The sequence below is a fragment of the Vanacampus margaritifer genome, chromosome 11 (genome assembly GCF_051991255.1).
Source record: "Vanacampus margaritifer isolate UIUO_Vmar chromosome 11, RoL_Vmar_1.0, whole genome shotgun sequence".
NCBI lineage: Eukaryota > Metazoa > Chordata > Actinopteri > Syngnathiformes > Syngnathidae > Vanacampus > Vanacampus margaritifer.
This window is the reverse complement of record NC_135442.1, coordinates 2,415,036-2,438,106: the sequence shown is the minus strand read 5'-3', so window position 1 is coordinate 2,438,106 and position 23,071 is coordinate 2,415,036. Positions and strand designations below refer to the sequence as shown.

Sequence of the window (23,071 nt, the reverse complement as noted above, 5' to 3'; positions counted from 1 at the left end):
AAAAAACAGTAAAGCACACGATTATTTCTAGCACACATGTTAAGGACCATCGGACGCCCCCTCAGAACCACAATGACAGAAAAATGACCTACCTTCTGTGAACTCATTCTGTACTATAATGGTGCGCTGGACCACACCCTGAACCAACGGGGACAGCTGGTCACCCACGCTCGCCACTGTTCTGAAATCAGGGGCCGACAGGACAAACGACCTATCGGTAGCGACTGCTTCCAAATCTGCAGTGGCGGCGCTACCGATGACCGCGCCAAAGGTGATGACTCCGGCCCTCTTAAGGGCCCGGTCACCAGCACCGGTATCATCAGTGGATGGGCCCGCACTGATAACAATCACCATCTGGGGTACGCCCTCCTCTGCCCTGCCCCCTGCCGATTGGCTCAAAAGGCTCTGGGCTACTTCCTCCAAGGCCAGGCCCAGGTTCGATTGGGGACTCCCTGAGTATGTAAGTTCCTTCACAGCCTCCAGGACGGATGCTTTGCTCTCATAGCTACTGAGATAGAACTTAATCTCTGGGTTGGCGTGGTACAGGGCTAAGGCCACCCGAACGGCCTCCCTGCCCACATCGAGGCGCTCAACGATTCTCAATGCCAAATCACGCACGTATGGAAAGTTTGCTGCTCCAACGTTCTGCGATCCATCAATTAAGAGTACAAGGTCTGCGGAATCTTGCGCTTTAAGGGGGGAGAGAGAGAGAAACAGAACAAAATGGAACTTGTGAAAGTGTTAACGGTGAAAAAGTGGGGAAAGAATCTTGGGTGTCAAGTCACATTCAGTGTGAACACTTCATTACAAAAACATCATGCTGCATGTCGGCTGAACCAAGGAGATTTGCCCAAGTCATTCGGATTGTTTGATTGCTACAAAGTGTCAATTAGACTGAGATGCTTGCTTTCACAATGATGGAACGTCTGCCTTGCATGGTTGATCACTTTGCACGACTAGTCGTTTTATAGGCGCTTAAAAGAAGCGACCAATAACTAAAGTGAGCATTTTCAACAATCCCGCACAACAAGCGCAGCGGAAAGGAACATACACTCCCCTCCAACAATTTTGCAACATTGAGAGCTTTTCCTGTCTTGTTGCTGACTGAAAACATTTCTTTTTGACACCAAAAGATGAATACGAGACCAGGGCTGTTTCTCAATATGAAGAACGCCGAGTCGGGACTTTTGAATTTGCCATGTGCAGTCTTCCTAAGATGTACTCGGGGAAGTTCTTCCTAAGAACGCGATTGTCGTTGTACACGGGAGCGGCTGCGTAGTTGTTAACTTCCCCGCCGATTTCGGTGGTAGCGGCACGAAATGCGTTTTGGGACGTTTTCGGAGCTCAGCATTCACAAGTGACGAACTGAGATGTATCTTTGGTTTAATCGAGCTGATTAGAACGACATGCGGCCGTTCTGTGTGTTCTTGCTTTATGTGTGTGTACTTGGGGCAGGACTGATGACGTTTCACAAGAATGTAAGAATGTACGCGTATTGAGAAACGGCTAAGAGATCGACCAATCGGTCTGCTGGGCAAGAATTGGTCAAGCTGAAGCGACATCGAACTCTCCGGAAGAGGATTAGGGCCAGTGAAGACGAAAGAAAAAAAAAATCTCACTTTATTCTCAGAATTCTGACTTTAAAGTAAGAATTCTCACTTTAATATCACAATTCATCACTTTAATCTCAGAATTCTGACTTTAAAGTGCGAATTCTGACTTTGTGACAGAACTATGAATTGTGTGTGGGGGAGTCAGAAAGTCAGAATTCTAGGATTAAAGTCAGAATTCTCACTTTAACTCATTCACTGCCATTGACGGCTATTGACGTCGAAAATTCATTTGAACTATTTCTATTAGTTTAATTTTTTTTTCTACATTTGTTAACAAGAGTATGAAAACCTAGATTTTTTTATTGTACATTTAGAACAAATATAAAATTTATGATTAATTGTGAGTTAACTCGTGAAGTCATGCGATTAATTACAATTTAAAAAAAAAAACGCCTGACGCGATTAAAAAAAAGAAAAGAAAAGATTATTAAAAATTAAGAGCGGCAGGCGATATTTTTTTTTAATCGTAATTAATTACATGACTTTACAATTTAACTCACAATTAAGCACATATTTTATATTTGTTCTAAATGTACAATAAAAAAATACTAAAAGTGGAAAAAAATGTTAAGCTAATAAAAATAGTTAAAATGAATATTTGACGTCTATAACAGTCAATGGCAGTGAATGAGTTAAAGTCAGAATGCTGAGAATAAAGTCAGAATCCTGACAACTTTTTTTTTTTCTCTTCCAAAGAACTCAAATTATTTTACATAGAAGTTGCCTGAGTATTGCAACAGAAGGCTTTGAGTTCCGAATAAAAGCACTGTGGAATACGCTTGGCCATCTGTTGAACTCTTTCGAATCAACTTCTCTTCCAAGATGCTTCATATGAACGCACATAAATTCCAGGAAATAAATGGTCACGTTGCAGGAAAACCGAGCAAATGTACAAAAAATGAAAATGAAAAAAAAAAAAAAAACGAATCACATGAAAACCAATTTTTACTGTAAATGTAATGTTGCTGGTTGCTGGTTTTATATTCATCTTTTGATGTCAAACCCAAACCTACTCAAAGGAATTTGGCTTCACTGTTCCAATACTTTTGGAGGAGAGTGTTACAATCATGATGTGAAAATCATTAGGGTGGGGAAAATATACCTTTCAACCTGGGAATAATGACAGGTTTAAAAATCAAAACAAAAAAAAACGAACATACATAAGGGCAACAATGGCTTGTTCTTCTTTTTTTTTTCTGGAGGGCAACAATGTCTATGCTGTTGATGACATTGAAAATGTGTTTCTTGGACAAACTTCATGGTGTCAGCCATCCATGCAGACTCGTGTTACGGACCTTAGATAAGGTGACCAGTAATGACCCGCTGGCTCATACTTTTTGTGTGCCGAAGTTTGTACTGAGGCAATTTGGTTCTACGTCTTTAATAATTAATAACTATCTAAAAAAAAAATAACCACTTGTCAACTTTGATCATCAATTTGTATTTATTTTTGCTGCATCCTTTTGTGTGTACTTACTGAATTTGCTTCCATATGTGTATGATGTAATAACTTGAAAAATGTGTCAACCTGAGGGCCCAATTGTTTTGTTTTTTTTCAGTACTTGTTCAGCAGGGTAAAGATAGAGACCAGGCGCATTCATCACTGTCTCAGATACACAACATTACACTTTTTTTTTTTTTAAACAAAAAAACAAAACAAAACACACATTTAGGCAAACATTTACAAGACACGTAAGCAAGTGGTGGTGAGTGGTTAGCAATTGTTAAAAGGTCACTGATTGGTTGTCGAAGTTGTGATGCGAGATGTGTTCCTTGGCTTTTAGTTCAGCGTGAATTGTGGGGTCCTTTGGCTCTTTTTATGTTCTATTTTATGTTATTATTTTTTATGTATTCTTTTTATTTTACCTATTGTATTTGACTATTTTATTGACTGTTTTTATTTATGATTTATTTATTTATTATATATATATATATTATTATATATATTTATTTTTATTTATATTTAGTTAGGGTTTTTGGCTACTAGATTTTATGTGTGTGATAGTCTGCGGATCTTTAATGTGCAGCACTTGTTTATAAAATGTGCTAAGGAAATGAAGTGGATTGGATTGGATTTGATGTTATGGTATTAATAGACATTATTTGATCTCTGATGTTGAATTAGATTTTGGTACTGATTAAAACTAAAAATGGCATGCTGATTCCAAAATTATTTTGGGTTATTTAAAATTTTTCTAGTCCATCAATTTTTTTTTTTGCTCCACAGCTCTCCCTCCAGATAAGCAAAATCCCACTGATTAGCTGTAGTAAGACTGTAGTAAGAAGAGCGGATTATATGGTTGGACTCATCTATAGCTACGTCGCAACTTAACTTGCTTGTGCAGTCACAATTGAGATCATACATACATACATTCTGATTATGCAGGGATGTTTGTTTTTCCAAAGGTTGTAACTATTCCATCTAGAAAACAGATTCGAAAATTTGACGTGACAAAAAAAAACTTTTTCCAGTTTTGGATTCCGCACCCAAAAATTTGTAATGAACAGCTGTCAGACATAAATTATCAATAATTGTGTTATCTTTGGGGTCATTTTGACCCTATCCGATGTCTTGAATCATATTTAATGACTTAGGCTATTTTGGCAGTCAATAACAAAAGTACTTTAACTGGGTTAATTGCTATGGCAAAACAATATTGAAGGCGACAGGAAGATTTGTTATGGAATTGCGAATTACAATTTGCAGTTGATGTAAATAAGTAACATATTTCAAACCTGATGATCCAAAATATGAACAATTCAGTGCTTTCAATTGCAACACAATGTGTTGCGTGGAGATGTTGGGGTCTCAATCACATGCATCAAAGGTGATTTTCTAAATGTGAACATAACAAGTGATGTTAATTTGGTGGCTAATAGAAGGTTACTGTAGGTTAAGTGTATGTGATCGTGTTAATGATCAAAAGTCAGCCACATGTGCAGCGGAGTCCATCCGGCACATGCGGACACATTAGTATGGTAGCGGGCGACATTTCCCATTTCATTACCTGTCCCTCCTCTAGCCCCGGGGGCTTCGTTGGGCATGGCCGCACCCCCCGACTGCGCCATCGCGTCGCAAAACCCCACCACTAAATCTTGGCTCAGATCCCGCAAGGCCAGAAAAGAGTCTACGCTGAACACGTGAGTTTGACGAGGCTGGCTAGCAATCTCCCTGAGCTCCCAGTCCACCGCGTCCTGAACGCCGACTGCAAAGACCTCCACGCCGGCCATTCGCAGCACTTGCGCCGGCCGGGCCACGTCGTCCTGCGAGCGGCCGTCCGTTAGCACCACCACCACCTGCGCCGCTCCTTCGCTAGCCCGGCTGCCCGAAGCGGCGTTCAGATGGGTGCGGATCAGGAAGTCCAGGCCCAGGCCGGTCCGCGTGCCCCCGCCGTGATAGGACATAGCCTTGACGTGCGCCAGGACTCCCTGCGTTGTCGGGTAGCTCTTGAGGTGGAACTCGGTTTGCGGCTTGGTGTTGTACTGCACCAAAGCGAATTTGAATCTCCCCCCTCCGACCCGGTCCAACGCTTGTATCGTACTGTACAGAAAATGTCTGACATGCTCAAAGTTCTCCTTGCCCATACTCCACGACGAATCCACTAGAAAGTATACATCAGCTGCCAAACCGTGGGCACAATCTTCAAAAAGAGGAAAAATTGGATATAAAAGACCAATTCAACGATTTGATGCGCTTAAAGGGATACTTGACTTGTTGAGCCATTTTCAGTAATAAAAAGGTCATATTTTGTCCAGATGAATTTGATAACGTCATTATTTTTCATTTACAATTAATACCTTTAAAAACAAATTTTTCCACTTGCTATCGACGGAAGATGACATCACCTGTGCTGAGGAAGTAGGTAACGACCAATCATGGCTCAGTTTGCTAACCAAGCCCAGTAAAAGGGTGAGCCATGATTGGTCGGTGCCTGCTTCCTCAGCACAGCTGATGTCATCTTCAATCGCCAGCAAGTGTAAAAATTTGTGTTTAAAGCTATTAATATTACATTAAAAAAATTAATAAAGTTAGCAAATTTATTATGGACAAAATATAATTTTTTTACAGCTGAAAATTACTAAATAAATCAAGTATCCACAATAAATTTTGCACAGCACATTTTACTCTAAAAATAATCTATTTGGTTCCACTCTAAACAGAGCAAAATTTACACTTGGAAGAGTGTAAAATATTAGAGAGAGTAAATTTTACGAGAGGATTGGCCTATTCCATGACAAAAACCTAGTCAAGTTTTTTTTCACTCAGAAATTCTAAGTCAATTTTAGAAGGATTTTTTTCCAGCACATTTTATTTGTATATTAAAAAAAAAAAAAAGTTACACAAGGCTTGAGGAAAGAACTCACAACCTTCAGTTTGGGAAACGGCCACTCTACCACCTGAGCTATGCCACTCCTACTGTTTGCTAATAGCCAAAAAATAGACCAAAAACATTATGTTGTACACAAAATATATTATTCTCTTCCAAGTGTTAATTTTACTCTGTTTAGAGTGGGACCGGACTTTTTTTTTTTTTTAGTAAAATGTATTCTACAAAATTTACTGTGTCCCTTTAACATTCTTAGCTATTGCCGAATAAAATACAGTAATCAGTGTTGGGGTAACACGTAACAAAAATAATGTGTTACAGTTATATATTATGCTTAGGCAGTAGCGACGTAATATAACAAGTTACTTAATATATTTTGTCATTTTATTACAGTTACTGACTCCCATAACGCGTTACAATTTTGCGGCCAAAAAAAAAAGTGGAAAAAGCCAACCGTTACAATATTTATAACATAAGCTGCTAACTAACGCAATCATGGTGAGCAGTGGACGTTATATAGATTGGGGAAGAAAAAAGTAAGCACTTCCTCAAGGGCTTCACGACTGTTGAAAATCACCTGCAAAAGTCAACTGTTCTTATTGCACTTCAACTTACCATCCTGCGCATCAAGTTTCGGAAGAAATCCTGCGAACAGGACCCCCACTAGGGCGCAGAGCGGTAACAACCGATGCCTCGTCATCTTCAACAGAAAAATAGAGGGGAAAAAAGACAAGATCACGTTAGTCTACACAGATAAAGCCCAAATCTGAAACTCAATACGAGAAGATAAAGATGAAGATACAAGTGGCGATGAAGATGCCAGCGTACGCTTTTTTTTAAATGGCAGATCTTTAGAATGATCATCATACTTGGTACCAGGCTTCACCCGCATTAAACACTTCGGATTGGTGATCATTTGGACAAATTTCTTTGTAGGTGTTTGTCAAAGTGCAAATCCTTGAATTCTCCCAAAAGACTACTTCAAACCAAAATGGTTGACTTCCTGTTCAATTTCAAGCATGTGACCTGCTGTAAATCTAAACTACAGTCACCATTAATGTAATTAGTAATTTGCCAATTTAATTTAATTTAATTTTAATGCCATTTTAAAGGACCTGGAAATGAAGTCATTAGCCTGTTGCTGTTTTTAGTTTACTGTTTTAACTGTATGTAATGTTTGTTGTAGTGCGCCCCTTGGCCAGGACTCCCTTGAAAAAGACATCTGCGCTTCTCAATGGGATTTTCCTGGTTAAATGATGGTTAAATATAAAAAAAAATAAAAAGTTTTTATAATAAATCTTTTTTTGACTGTCCATTTTCTACAGTGCTTTTCCGCAGTTGTGTGTTGTGAGCTGTAACTTTTATATTGTTTGCAGATCTGTCCAAACAAATGGTTTTCGTCCACATTTGCTGACTGTCAAGCACAACTGAAATCAGCAGGTGGCGCCATAACACCCGGAAGTAAGATCATCTTTAACAAATTAGAACCATTTGTGGAATGACATGATACTCAAAATGAGTTACGAGTTTGTGGACGGCTGATGCCAATGGACAATTTTCAGTTAACCTTGCGTGCATTCTTTTTCTTTTTTTCTTTTTTTTATAAATATAGAGACCTATGCAGGCAAAACGGGAGAACATGCAAACTCCACACAGGGGAGCGCAAACCACACATACCGGAACACTCTCGCCGTGAGGTAACAGTGCTGACCACTTTTCTATTGTGCTCTCCTGGAAAAGTATATGTTTGTAAAAGTACATGTTTGCAAAAATACCACTCTGTGTTGTGTGTGTGTGTGTGTGTGTGTGTGTGCGTGCGTGCGTGCGTGAACATGGCATAAGTAATCTACTGGTTATATAACACGCTGACAAGGACATATGTCCTATGTTTAAGCAGGTCAATAAGCACTCGCAGGGCAAGATTGTCCAGGCTGCAACCATTACAAAGTGAGTGTTAAGGTAGGATTGCATTGGACCACACACACACACACACACACACACACAAACTGAACGGAGCAGACCGCACACACAACGTCACACTTAATAGAAACAAAATGTTATTAAAGCTGCAAATGGTGATGAACGAGCCCTGGAAGCAAGCGCTGAGAATTTGCCCAAAATGATTGGGCTTCAAACCAAAATGGTGGACTTTCTGTTCAGTTTCAGGCATGAATCATTGAGACTTTATTGTTATGATAGATGTGGTGATTCAATTTTTTTTGTGTGGATTGGCTAAAATGGTGTTAGGGACAAATTAAAATGAGCAGACTCATTTGTTTCATAATAAATTTTTAAAATGACCATCAAACTTTGGAACCACGCTCTGCTCGCATTACATGACGAAGACAAAAAATGTTTGGCAAGTTGTCGTGGCCCAAAGGTCTCATTTGGCTAAATTCATCAAAATACAGCGCTAAAATGTGCCCACAATTTGCCCTGTTTGCAATAGCCCCATATACCAAATTTCATACCAATCTATGAACCTGCTGTCAGGTGCTGAAGTTTTCTAACTTTCCAAGTGGTAAAAAATACCCTTGCACTCCCTTATTTCATGCCAAATCCTTTTTTTTTTTTAATGGCCATCAAACTCTGACACCATAACCCCCCCCCCCCCCCCCCCCCACACCTGAAATTTTGCATTGGCCTTCCAAATGGGGTTCATTTGGACAGAGTCCACAATAGCATTTGGTCAAAATACTAGCCTGGAATTTGTCAAAATGGTTGTTCACCATACCAAAATGGCCGACTTCCTGTTCCATTCCTATCATGGATCCTAGCACCCCCCAAAAGGTGATTGATTCATTTGCAGCAAATATAATCATAAACAACTATTCCTGACCTAAAAAGGAAGAAATCCTTTCTGAGAGTTGCTGAGGCTTCCTAAGAAGCATTTGACACACCCAGCGATTTATTCCATTCATTAAATATAAAAGCTTTTCCTTCCTGACACTTTGTCTACACAGATAAGGCAGAGAGCTCACTCACAGAGAGCCCCGGATACATTTTACCGAGCAGCACGAATTTTGGTGGACATTTGTAAGAGGATGCACACAAAAAGTATTATTGAACAGGAAGCAGACATTTTAAGCGTGAATCCCCCCCTGGATAGTAAGAAAAAACGAGTTGGGCAATTCAATCAAATATTTTGGGTTTTGCTGTTGTGAAAATTGGCTTTCCAACATTTCACAACAAAGTGTTTACAGAACTTTTTTCTCACATGTATTATAGAGGTAAAAAGAACTCAGATAACGCAAACAACAAATTCTCTTTGTAAAAAAAAAAAACAACTAAAAATAAATATAATAATAAATCAAAATGAAAATAAATTATATATATTAAATAAAATTACAATATAAAAATAAAATATATTATATAATATACAATAATTCCATTATAAATGTCAATAAATTATATTCTAAAGTTGTTCCAATTTCGATTAGTTGTATGCCACCCTGCCCCATCCCCAAACAATACAAGTTGTGTGTGGTTTTTTTCTTACATTTTTATTATTATTATTATTATTATTATTTTACAGTGTGGAGAAATCTCATGCAAGCATGCTTAGCACATGCAAACTCCAAACCCCAAAACTTTTAATTCAGGAGACCAAATGTGTTAAACACGAGGCCACCATGCTGCCCAGACTCAGGAGTTGGCGTTAAATAATTTTATCAATAAAACATGTGCAAATGTACACGTGAGCAGACCACTGCCTACTTTCTACATTCGGGAAAACTTAACAGTAAAATGTCTCTACATGCCACATCAATGATAGCAACTGCAACTCTAACTCCACGCTGCCACCTAGTGACAAAACGCAAGACCATCGTGAATGCGTTCCAGGTCCAAGTCCAGCCTCCCAGCTGGAGGATGTGACTTGCGCAGGAGAGGAGGCTCCATGATAAAGTTACAAGCTCAGGGGGGAGTTTTCGACACAGCTGCTTCGTGTTAGTCCGTCTGACACGGAGCAGATGTGCACCGGCGGGATGACGGTGCCCATCGCGGGGCCTACTGGTCAAGTTGTCACATTTTGCTGCAGGACGGCAACAATGACGAACAAGCATCGCTGACAGAGACGTTTAAAACGTGACATAATGTTCATGTTGTCTTTGCTCTAACCGACGAGTAACATTTGAAACACTGGCCGTTGATTTACACCCTACCCAATTACAGATAGCTGCTGCCATAAAAAATAGAGAAGCTTTTAGAACCTTCCAAGTTTCCACACATCTGCACTGCATCATGGGAAAAAAAAAAACACAGCGCGCATGAGAGAGTGGAATAGCCATTAAACATGCTGATTTATAGTGTATTTCTTCAAACCCTTTGTTAAGAATTCTTCTGCCAGCAACAATACGAGAGTCCAAGAGGGGGTGGCACTAAATTATGTGAACGCAAAGTAGGAGCACACGTAGCAAAGTGCCCCCCTTTCTACATCTTACAATCTCCATCGCACATCGTACGGGATAATAATAATAATAATAACGGGATGTGCAGTTTACAGATTTTTGTTAACAAATGCACAAAATGAGTTCTTGCAGTTAATGTCGGTTTGCTGTTCAGGATTGGAAAGGGGCCACGGGGTGGCGGGGTTGGGGGCGCGGGGGTTGCTGATCTTTGATACATGTGTTCAAAAATGTATTATGAAAAATGAAATATGTTAAGAAACTTGCATGTATTTTGTCCATAGCAAAACTATCATTTTTGTCATACATCTGGTTAGGAAGTATCTGGTCCTTTGGGGCATGTCGAACCAACGTAAAAAGGCGATTTAGTCGTAAGGACAGAAAAACACGACTTTCACACAATTCCTGAAGCTGCTAATTGTTCGTCTCGGCGTGCCATGTGATTGAATCCTTGTCCTCAGCAAATTGTGGTCACGTACAGCACATTGCAGTAAAACGGAAGATTGACAGAGCACACCTGGTTCTCCCAGCAGCAGCACTGGCTCACTATCACATCACAAGCCACGCCTCCACCCCCCTCCCTCCACTTCGTCCTCCTCCTCCTCCTCATCTTTCCCCTCAAACACGACTCATCTGGCTAGTTGCGTGGAAAAAAACGGTCTTTACACTTTTCCGTTCTCTTGCTCACTGGTTGAAAGAGAGAAAGAAGAGAGGAGGGTGTGGTTTTGGGCTACTGCTGCAGTGGAAACATCTCGCACATCCAAAAAGACTCCTCTGCTATGCAACTGCGGGGCAGCCTGGATGTGTCTCCAACATGCAATTCATCCATCTTTATCTCGAGACTTGAATGGAAACACCAGAATGTGCAACATTAGCGACTGTGATTTTTGGACACGATCTGATCTTAACCATCCGGTTGTCCAGTTCAGGGCTGAGTTGAGTCATTTCACATTCACAAGTTTTATCTTGCTTTTTTTTTCTTTTTTTTTTTAAGAACCCCGAGTCAAAGTGACCTGCTGCATGTTTAATCACAAAGTGCAAATTCAAAAAAAATTCTAAATATAAAGTCTAATTTTTAAAAAATGCCCAAAAATCTTAAGTGCTAAAGAGTTTTATCCAAAAATATTTATACGTGAAAGACATTTTCAGGTCAGTTTGAACCTTTAAACCCACAAGATAATAGGAGGGCTAAACCAAAATGTTCATGACCTGCTCTATATGTTTAATAATGGGGGGAGGGGCGGAATACAAGAAATAAAAAATTATGACCAAAGGAAAATGTTTGTTTAGATTCAAAATTGGTTAACATGAGCCACTTAGTTTAATCATCAGAAAATAAAATGCAATTTCTTACCATTACTTAAAAAAAAAAAAAGCCATCCGAGTAAATGAAATCGGATTTTTTTTTTCAAAACATTATAATGTGAGACGACTTCACCCAAAAATAGAATAAGAAGATGCTAATTCTGTTTTTATTTTATTTTTTTAAATAAGAAAAAATAAATTCACCAGAATCTGTTTAATCTGTATTGCTTTTATTTATTTTTTGCCTAGATTTTTTAAACAGTAGAATAAATGTAATCATTCTTTTATATCTTAGATTTTCTGAATTATTTACAAAAAAGTTTTCTAGGTGACTTAATGTGAACCACTCTATGTTTAATTATTATAAAAATATAATATAACATTTGATGAATAGAAAAATAAAGCACAACAAATGTAATCTGATTTCTTATTCAATTTCTGTATGTTGAAAGTAGTCCATTTGAGCCACACTAATACACTCCAGTAGGGTTGAGGTTTGTTAACGGTACGTTACAAGTTGAAAGTTTGAACACACCTACTCATGCAGCAGCATTTTCACTGCTGCAGCAAACCAGAGCAAGGCCAGCTTTTGCATTGCGTTGAACCCCAACTTTGAAGTGCAGCTCACCTTTTGCCCCCCCCCTTCCTAAAGTATAGCCTGGGGAGCCAAACAGTGACAGTCCGCTCTATAAACTGACAAGCCTGTGATTATAGCATGCATTTTACACGTGCATGTTATGACTGGAACCCGGTGCTGCTGTCGAAAATCAGCATGCAGCAGAAAAATGTTGAAATGCTGTGAAATGCTTACCCTGAGCGGATGCAGCGGGCCTCTCCACACTCTACTTGCTTCTTAAGTTGAAGAAAAATAAAGGTATCAGTTGTAAATGACAGCAAGCAGGCTCGTGGTCATTATCCTCTTGATAAGGTCCGAAAGGGGGGGGAAAGGTTTGAGGACAGGCAAGCAGGCAGTCACCCTCCCGGTCTCGACCCAGTGGAGCTGTGGCGCCGAGTTCAAGGCTGGGATGGGACAAATTTCCAAACTCTTGGAATTCTGCCGCCTCACTCTATTCCTCCCTCCCACTTCTCTGTGAAGGAAAAAGAGGAAGAGGAGGGGGGGGGGGGGGAGTGCGGAGATGGAGCGGGGACTAAATGAAAAGCAGACACATACTGAAACCCTGTTTGGTCTGGATGAGAAGGCACTGAGATGATGTCACAAATTTCTTTCTACCTCGCTTGTCATCTCCACCAACTTTCCACACGCTGCTCACTTTATACAAAAAGTTAGTTTGTTAACATTTGTCTTTGGCCCCTCGCTCGCAGACACACCTTTGGCAACTTTTTTATTTTGCTAAATAAACACAAATTTGTTGTGCTGTAGGAAAACAGTCAAACATAACATTAGATATATTTTTCTACTGTGCGCAAGTAAAGCAATGTATCGACAACTCATGAGTCTTGTGCATGATTGCCTTTTATGGTTTGTCTACATGTGCCCTGTGATTGACTGGCGACCAGTCCAGAGTGCGCCCGAAATCAGGATAGGACGGTTATGACGAGGACAAGCGGTTTTGAATACAGATGTACGGAAGGCCGTGATGCAGCTCAGTGTAAATATTTATCACTGGAGGCTTATTTACAAACACTTGCTTGAGATATGTAAATGTTTGTTTTTTTCTAGAGTGCAGGATATGACGTTACGCTTTACCATGTGCTCGCAAAACTCTTTAGTATTTGGCCTGTTTTACTGCTACTTCTCCATCCGCACTCCTCACCAACCTCCTGCTCGGGGAGGGCAAGAGTGTAAGCGTGGAATCAACTCCACGCTCTACCTCGATGCCGGTACCAGGAGCCAGCTTTTAGTTTTCAAAATAATAGTTTGCATTTAGCCCAATATAGCTTGTCTGAGAGCCAAACGAATGCAGAAATGTAGAGCTGATGGTTACCATCACGTTTGAGCTATCGAATTATTCTGCGAGCTAGCTAGGTGCAACATGAGAGTTGAGCAGCCATTTTGTAGTTTTCAAAATAAAAGTTTCACGAGTTTGAGTTAGGTAAACTAATAAACTATCCTAATGGCGATATAAACGTATTGAGTGTGGATAGATGGATGAACGTGATGGACCGGAATGCAAATATTCATTGTTTATTTGCAAACGCTACTTCCCTTTCCAGAATCTTTGTGCAGTTTGTCACTTTTTTTACTCGCTACTGCCAACCGCTGGCACCAAAGCGTAACAACAGCATCACAATTGTGGAAAGTTAGCAGCTCATGCGTGATAGTGTCGTACGCTAGCTAACACCGCAGGCTAATGCTAGCACAACGCCACATGTCTACGACTCGGCAGGGTGGCGCATGACGTCACCCTCCACCACTCCACACCCCTCCCCTCCCCAAAGGGTCCGCACACTCTACTATAAAGGAAAGGCAAAAGCAGGTGCGGTCAGAGTAAAACAGTCGGGGCTCTTCGTACTCATCCGGGCATTGGTGGCGCATGCATGATGTAGAAAAAGCTTTAATATTACATTTTTAAACGGCACAACGCACCTTTAAAGTATCTGTGGAATGTTTTAATTGTGTTAATTTGTGTCATTGAAATGATTGTTTTAGAAGTAATCAAACATGAAGAAAAAAACACTCAGGAATGTGCATTACAGTACATTGGTAATTACACTGTGGAGTGAATGAAATTCTTTGGCTACACTAGAAAAAAAAAAAAGTTCAAGTACAGAAAAAGCTTCTTTTTTTTTTTTTAAATGGCTTTATAATGATAGTTTACAGTGCAGCACAGGGGGCCTGGTTGGCTTCACTGCACATGTTGCACGTATGCCACCGACCCCGTGTTGGTGGCAAGCATGATCGCGCATAGGATAAACATATAGTAATGGTGGTGTAAACTTTTATGAGGTGCTAATTCTTAAATACATATTTACACCTTGCTATGTTGGCCCCAGAGTGACTTAATCCCCAGTGCGGGCACGCCAGCTGTCAACAGCAGCACTGTGGAGCATTTTGTTGCTAAACACGGACATATTTGCTTCAGGAGAAAGTCTAGATTATTTTTCTAGAGTGGATTTAAACCACTGTGTCTTAAAGTCATAAAGTGCGTCCGTTAAAAGCGTTTGTGTGCACGTTAGTCTCGCTCAATCAGATAGTTTGCAAAACTTTTTTCCCCCACCATGTCTTGTGTTTTTAATGGATGTATCAATCAGAGCAGGACGCACAGTTTCAAAGTGGCCATTTTAGTTTGAAGCAGATTTTTTGGGTGTGTGAATTCCAGGGCCCGTACTTTTACCAACTCAAGAAATTGGCCCAATTGGAAGCAAGTATACGAGACAGATAGGGAGAACCATGTTGGCAAAGTTTAACTCTTTGACTGCCAAAAACGTTAAATAACGTTTAGTAAAATCCTATGGAGGAGTGCCAAAGACGTTAAAATACGTTTTTTTCAAAACAGAGGTGAAACTAACCATTTTCTATTGTTGATTACTGAAAAACGGAATAAGGTAGAAACAAACTTTTTTTTCTGATGAAAGATGAGAGTCCAATCTTTCATTTGGTAGTGTGTGTGTTTCCATAGTCCAAACACATAATTTTCTGTGGACCTTGAAAGATCAGTCAAAAATGCTTAAATCGGCTGGCACCCAAGGCATCCCTTTTCTGAAAACGTCTGGCAGTCAAAGAGTTAATGATCACTTTGAGCATTCCGAATATTCTTAAATAGCCCCTCACCTGATTTCAACCCAATAGAGAATGCTTTTCCCAAACATTTTAAGCCATGCACCCCCTTCAACGTCCCGAAAGATGTTTGACAAAGACAATAAAAGATGAGCTACCACAAGCTAGACCGGGGTTGGGCAAACTCGGTCCTGCAGGTTTTGGATGTTCCCCTCCTCCAGCACAGCTGATATATGATCAGCTCATCAGCAAGCTCTACATAAACCTGATAGCCATCCTGTTGATCGGAATCAGCTTGTGTTGGAAGAGGGAACCCTCCAAAGCCTGCAGGTGAGCGGCTCTCAAGGACCGAGTTTGCCCTGAGCTAGATTGCTGTAATTTCTATTGTGCTTGTCCTCATTTTTCTAGCACATAAAGAACAATCATTCACAATCATTGACACCAATATACAATTTCAAGCAGTGGTAGGGAAACCCGGTCCTCAAGAGTCCCTCCATCAATGAACAAGATCATTATCAGGCTTCTGCAGAGCTTGATGATTAATTGATCATTTGAGTCAGCTGTGTTGGAGCAGGAAGACATGGTTTGGAGTCCCCTTTGAACCTAAGAAGCTCTTAGGGATGTGCAAGTAAATATCACCATTCTGTTTTCTGAAAACCGAGCTCGCTTTGCAGTCACTGAAGGCAAAAATGAAGACGGCAGGACCCACAAACAAGCAGCAATAAAGCAGCGATATCCATTTTGCCACTCGGTCCAGGAAAAATGGCTCTAACCCTACCAAATATTTCCGGACCTAACTTTACATATGTGCAAAGAATATGACAGAAAGCCAAAAGCTCAACAGCGGTACGTTGCTAAAGCAGACGTTCTCTGGAGAGGTCAGTGTGTTATGACACCGAGCGGACATCTGGCACATGGGCAGAAGGTAAACCCCTCTTATCCTAAACAGGCTCTACAGTTACACACAGTTCTTTATTCATCAAGTACACACACACACACACACAAAAAAAGACTCCAAATGTCCCATATGGAAGCGCTTATAACACTGGCCCGTGTGTGTCCGTGTTGTGTTCAGTGAAAAGCATTACTCATGCGAACATTTGCAGCAAAGCAATGCTCTGTTGTGGTGGCGGCTGCTAGGCAACCCCTGCTGGATGATCCACTGAGATGTTCTGAGAGAATCTGATAAGCAGCAACATCTCATGACAATTTGGGTTACTTTTTATGTTAAACCTGTGCTTATGTTGAGGGTGAATCGATACCTTTTAAAATTTGCCTTTTGCTTTTCTTCTGTAGGCAAATAGGGATGGGCGAGTATCGATACCTGGTATCGGTATTGGGACGATACCAGGCCACATTTCATGGTATCGGTACTCGCGGCGGATATCGATGCTAGTATCACCCCCCGCTCTTGTGGCCATTTTTCGGTCAGGGACCGTCAGAAAGACTGGGGGGGAACGAAAGTTTTGTTCTGTCTCGCAAAAATGGTCAGGGTTAGGTTAGAACAGAGGTGGCCCAACCAAATACTGAGTCTGGTCTGGTGACGTGTAGTAGTCTTAGTCTTATTTGGATGTTATTGCGGTTATTTCTGTTTATTCGCCTTTTTTTATCGTTGACAATGTTTCAATGAAATTGACCAATTTGGAATTTTAACCCCTACATTTTTTATTAGCCTTCAACTCGAGAAATGCAATGCATGCAAATGTCCGAACTTTAAATTTGATGAATGCCATTTATAAAATAAATATATTATTTGTTGGGATGCGCGATAATGCTCTTTTCAACCGATACAGATAAAGTAATAGAGTAAAGAAAGCCCACACTGGTGACTGCCAGGTCACCATCATGCATCTTCTGTCAACACAAGGCCGCGCGCATTATGACATCACAAATATGCAACATCACCATAGGAGAGAATCTATTATTATCAGCAGCTTTCTTAATTATCTGGTTTATTTGTATGACATCAATTTGGTCGATAATTGCTCATGATTATCAGCCACCAATAGTATCGTGCATCCCTAATTATTTGTAATTGGAGAACCAGGTGTTCAATGACTTTTTGTTGAGTTCATATATATATATATATATTTTTAAAAACTGACAAGAAATGGTTGAGACTTGTACATCATCACAGTTATACACAGGAAATGTCAGAAAGATCCATATCTGGAATTGAACAGGAAGTCAGCCATTTTGGCTTGACGCTACAATATGTGGTGGAGCAATAAAAAGTTTGATGATCATCCTGAGGATTCTCAGAAAGTTAAAAATAAATCAATCCTGCCCCCGACGTGCATTTCACCAATTGACATGAAATTGGAGGGACTTGTCTATCATTACAGGATGCAATTACCCATGCTTGAAAATAAAATAAAAAGTCAGCCATTTTGGCTATTTTGGTGCTTTTGATGATCATTTTGAGAATTCGCCATGAGGGACAAAAAAAAAAGAGCCTCAGCAGAGTTACTAAAAAAAAAAAAAAAACGACACCAGTTTCACCGGTTGGCACAATATTTGGTCCCTAATAACAGAACACACAAAATAGTGTCAAATCTACAGGAGGGTCAATGTTGTTGTGAGGCGTCTAGGTGGCCCCGTGTCGACAGCTGTGGTGAAGCGACTCTTTGATGGACACACGGTTTGGCTGGGAAACAATGCAGTACTTGTTTTTTAATCCCCTCTGACTTATCATTCCCTCAATTCAAAAATAAAAAATGAGACAAACGAGCATTTTCTTCAGCGCTCTGGGAGGGGTTCTTCCACGCTGTATATATGTGGAAATGATGAAGCGCTCGGGCCACATTAGTCATTAACTTACAGTATACTTGCCGTTTTTAGTCCTACCGAAATGACATGATCACTTAACCGTCCTTGCCTCATGAAGACATTTGATACAAAGTCACCAGAGGAGAACATGTACTGGCGTACTGACTTAATCCTACTTTCATGTCTCGCGCCAAAAAGGAGCACTGAGTCATACTGGTGCGTAATATATACTAAACTAACAAACATCATTTTCTGTGGTTCAGGATAAGAGGTTAGGTTAAGTGGGTTCTACAACCGCCCTTTATTTCAACCTCACACTTTAGTGACGTCTCCATTCCTTTGATTGTTTGTCTAAATGCGCCCTGTGACCTGTTCAGGGTCAGCTGGGATCGCTTCCGTTAACCCACAGCCTTAATTAGGACAACTGATTTGGAAAAAGAATGAAAATGTACTGGACCATTCATGGATTCAACCTGTTGTAAAATGTGCCATTCATCTTACAGGACTAAAACGTATTGCATTCAATGGAAAAATAGAAAAAAAAAAACTTTAATTTGATTGAGTTAATGTATTAGATATATTTTTTACTTACCATTTCTATCAATTATTGTCTTCTTTTTTTCTTTTTTTTGGTCTTCTGAATGTTTGCTGTTTCTCTTTCTTCCATAACGACTGTATATTGAAAGTAGCACCAGGAATATATTGGGTTTGTGTATACGTGTGAGTGTGGAGTAAGAAATGTTTACGCGTATATATCTTTAGGTTATGTGAATATGTATGTTTCTAACAAGTACCGTATATTTTGAGGTTGTTGGTCATGTTACATTGTTATTTTGTACTGTTTTTTCTTCCTCTGTCTTTTTCTACGTCAAAAAACAACCTGAAAATAAATTATTCCCAAAAAAGTTACTCAGCAAACAGAAGCTGGTGCTCTTTTTTTGGAGTATTAAATTTTTATTTTTTTTTTTATTTTTATGCATTTATTTTTTTATTTTTACCTCTGAACTCCTAGTGACTTGTTGCAGACTTGCTAATGGCTTTCCCGCATACCTCAAAACATAACTGTTTCACTTACTGGTTCAGTATACGAACATGTCAATCAATCGGCATTGATTTTAGCAAGCTAACCGTTACGTTTCTACGGAAGTGTTTGGCAAGCGGGAAAGTGTCTGCCATTAGTCTGCAACAAGTCACTTTGAGTTCAAAGAGGAAAAAAAATTACCAATACTTTTTTCAAATAATTTATTCCCCTGTTTTTGTGATTTTTTTCCCCTTTTTTTTGAGTAATTTTCCCTCGTTTTTTTCTGAATATTTTCCCCCCTCTTCTTCCCCACAAGTGAATGCAATGCACTTCCATACTAAAACATTGAACAGTGGGAGATGTGCGTTCAGAACTTTCCATTAGCCCCCCCCCCGTTCACGCAGCGTCCACTATCTTACGTCACACAAACTATTCGAAAGGCCCATCAGCAACAAGTCTGGGCTTAGCCGGCTAACCAAGGCTCCTCCTCGAGGTGTCCGCCCTGGCCAGACTGAGTAATCGGGAGAGACCGTACGTAGCCTTGGTGAGAAAGCTGACTAAAATAACCCAATTGGTCACTCTTCCGAGATCCCGTGTGGTGATGAACGTTCCAGAAGATTAAGCAGAGTTGCAGCCCACAACATGAGAGGACAGAAAGAGAGAAAAAAAGACTCCCAGACTGAAAGCGCTCAAATTCTCTGGAGTGACGAAACCTTTAACCAAAGCCAGTGAAGATTCTCAATCATCCCAGGTGATTTTATTTTCATGGCGCTAAATCAACAGTGCAGCTGAGAACTTTTATCCAACCCACACTACAAGATTAGTTAAGGCGGGTCAGTGGCCAATGTTTCTGCACTTCTGAATCAGTGCCTTGCTCAAGGGTCAGAACCCCCAGTTTAGTAATCACTTCCTTACTGATTGAGCTGAGTGGAGAAAATGAATCAAGTTTTACACCAAAAGAAAATATGGACTCATTTCTTTATGCAGCATCGACTCATTCGGGCCCATTTCGCTTTGGGAGGCCAACAAACGCAAACAAGAAATCTGCGTCGTATTAATTCTGACAAATTGCTTATCATTCTGTTGTGTTTTCTTTGGCTCAGCAAAGAAGCTGCTGCAGAAACTCTCATCAACTGTCCGCTAGCTTTCTAGCAGATGTTACAGTCTGGTATGTGCACGTTATGTATTGGACACTTGTCTCATTACCACCTAATCAGTCAATGACAAAAGCACAAAGTTTTACAGCAGGCTGTTTGCATCTACTGTACGTACTACGGGAATGTGGAAGGCATTACCGCTTGGTCCTCTCGCCAAAATAAATCGTACAATTCCAACTTGTAGTCCCTTCACATCCTTTTAACTCTTTGACTGCCAAAAACGTTAAATAACGTTTAGTAAAATCCCATGGAGGAGTGCCAAAGACGTTAAAAGACGTTTTTTTTTCAAAACAGAGGTGAAACTAACCATTTTCTATTGTTGATTACTGAAAAACGGAATAAGGTAGAAACAAACTTTTTTTTCTGATGAAAGATGAGAGTCCAATCTTTCATTTGGTAGTATGTGTGTTTCCATAGTCCAAACACATAATTTTCTGTGGACCTTGAAAGATCAGTCAAAAATGCTTAAATCGGCTGGCACCCACGGCATCCCTTTTCTGAAAACGTCTGGCAGTCAAAGAGTTAAAAGCTGTAAAACTGTTAGGTGTTCAAAAGGAAAGGCTAACGGTCGCTTTTGCAAAGGTTGAGTCGAGGAAATTGGACTTTTCTTGTTTGTTGAAGACGACGGGTGTGATTCAACCTTTGCAGATGACAATGAGTCCGGATATGCATACATCCCGACTCCCTGGGCCATGGGTTCGGTTCCTAAGACTTTTTCATGCATGCCTTTATAACAGACATGTCAACCCAACTAGGCGTCAATCGGCGAAACTGATGTTGGGGGCTATTTTGTTTTTCATTTTTCCATTTTTACGGCAAATCCCTGAAAATGTCACCAAAGTTTGACACTAAGCTCCACCCACATTGCACGGTGTGGTCATAAAATCCAATCAGACATCAAACACTATGCCTGCCGTATTAGGGCCACGTATAAATATATATTTTTTTTAGAGGGCGGGGGCAATATTCAGAGAAAAGAACTTGATAAAGTGGCAAATTTGCGCGAAAAAAAATCATAAATTCGCGAGTTTATAAAGTGGCAAATTTGCGAGTTTATAAAGAGTTGCGAGAAAAAAGATTCAGAAAGTTACAAGTACACGTAGCGTAGCTATATTCTTTACTTGAATGTGTTGAAATTTAAACAATAATGAGACTCAACAAATATCGGGGGTGTTTGTTTCTATTTACATGCCACGTTTGCATGTTTGCGTCGAAGAAGATGAGGAAGAGAAATCTCTCAGGGACGGGCCTCAAACTCTCGCTCATAATTCATCCAGCCCCGTTTCCTGCAAAGGGATGAACACCGTCTTGAACATCTGCTCAAGCGCTCTTGTCGCGCTCTTCCCAGTTTGCATCTGCTTGCGTCTCTTGGAAGATGAACTCAACTGACATCATTTGCAAGATTTCACACTTTGCCGGCTCGGCGCTCATCCGAACCTTTCATCGGCAACTAATAAGCTTTGCATGGCATGTTTTCTTGTTTTCTTGAAATAAACAAATGTGGTCCTCATTTTGGGAAACCCTGATGACGACATAGCTTGAGTACAGTTATAAAGTATCACCGATTGTCACGCCCAACTGTGGGGTGAAATTCGTTCTCCGCATTTGACCCGTCGTCCCCTGAGGCAGCAGGGATTGCGCTCGGGAATCATTTGGTGATCGAACTAGCACAAGTCAACATCTTTGGCTTTTCATACATGTTAACTCTTTGACTGCCAAAAACGTTACATAACGTTTCGTAAAATCCAATGGAGGAGTGCCAAAGACGTTAAAAGACGTTTTTTTCAAAACAGGTGAAACTAACCATTTTCTATTGTTGATTACTCAAAAACGGAATAAGGTAGAAACAAACTTTTTTTTCTGATGGAAGATGAGAGTCCAATCTTGTTTTAGCAGTATGTGTGTTTCCATAGTCCAAACACATAATTTTCTATGGACCTTGAAAGATCAGTCAAAATGCTTAAAATCGGCTGGCACCCACGGCATCCCTTTTCTGAAAACGTCTGGCAGTCAAAGAGTTAAATGTCATCTTTATGATTATGCATTGGCCATCTTTGTACGTTGATGGCTTGTTTAAAAAAAGGGGGAGTTGCAAAAATTTTTTTATAATAACGTGGAAATGTGTTTGACATATGCAAGCGCAGCTGCATACCATCTTTGGCGATCCCGTGTCCTTTGATTTGCTTGACTCGCACATGATCTACATTGGTGGACGGCCACAGATTTTTCTGACTATTTGGTTTTCTGCTGCCTTGATGTGTTTGTGCTGGCACTGCTAAAAAAAATCTTTTCATGTGCACAGCTAGAAACTCCCGTCACATTGTCATAATTAACTTTTTTTTTATTATTATTATTATTCATTTAATGAGCTCGTTATGTCAACACAGAAATGTGCAAAAGTCTTAGTAGAGTTTTGTGTTTTGAGGCAAGTCACAAAACTTTACAGTGTCAAAAACGAACATCCCATATCAAGTATTCGTGGTTCAAATTTGGCAACAATCGCACAAAATCTTTGCAAGGAGTTTGTTTTTGAAGGACTTGTGAAAATGGCTGAAAGTTACCCTTGAGTTCATTCATTCATTCTAATGGTGTCAAGCGCTAATTTTTTTTTTTTATCGTAATAAATCTCATGATTTCAATAGTTAACTCACAATTAATCTCAATTTTTTTATCTGCTCTAAATGTACAATAAAATGTACGATAACATTTTTCATACTCTTGTTAACATAAAAGTGGGGGGAAAAAATGAACTAATAGAAATATGGCTGCATCTTTTAGTCATTGATACAGTAA

The 23,071-nt window shown here is 40.0% G+C and overlaps 2 protein-coding genes across 9 annotated transcripts in view; one reads left to right on the top strand and one right to left on the bottom strand.

Annotated features, from left to right (window-relative positions):
* The window catches only part of col6a3 (collagen, type VI, alpha 3), an 83,861-nt gene extending 71,202 nt beyond the window's left edge, over positions 1-12,659 (bottom strand). The window contains exons 1-3 of one of the 3 annotated variants that reach the window (XM_077579893.1): positions 12,464-12,659; positions 6,557-6,641; positions 93-689 (exon numbers count right to left, since the gene is read on the bottom strand). In XM_077579893.1, the coding sequence (XP_077436019.1) occupies positions 93-689; positions 6,557-6,641 (682 nt within the window). In that variant the 5' untranslated portion in view covers positions 12,464-12,659. Of the gene's footprint in view, positions 1-92; positions 690-4,621; positions 4,763-6,556; positions 6,642-12,463 lie in introns of those variants that run through there. The other 2 variants (XM_077579895.1, XM_077579894.1) reach the window with 2 other exon arrangements.
* mlphb (melanophilin b) overlaps positions 1-23,071 on the top strand; it is a 114,426-nt gene that overhangs the window by 59,650 nt on the left and 31,705 nt on the right. For 2 of the 6 annotated variants that reach the window (XM_077579900.1, XM_077579896.1), the window contains exons 3-5: positions 7,318-7,402; positions 7,554-7,638; positions 7,839-7,900. The gene's annotated coding sequence lies outside the window, so the exon portion shown is untranslated. Of the gene's footprint in view, positions 1-7,317; positions 7,403-7,463; positions 7,639-7,835; positions 7,901-23,071 lie in introns of those variants that run through there. The other 4 variants (XM_077579901.1, XM_077579897.1, XM_077579898.1 and 1 more) reach the window with 3 other exon arrangements.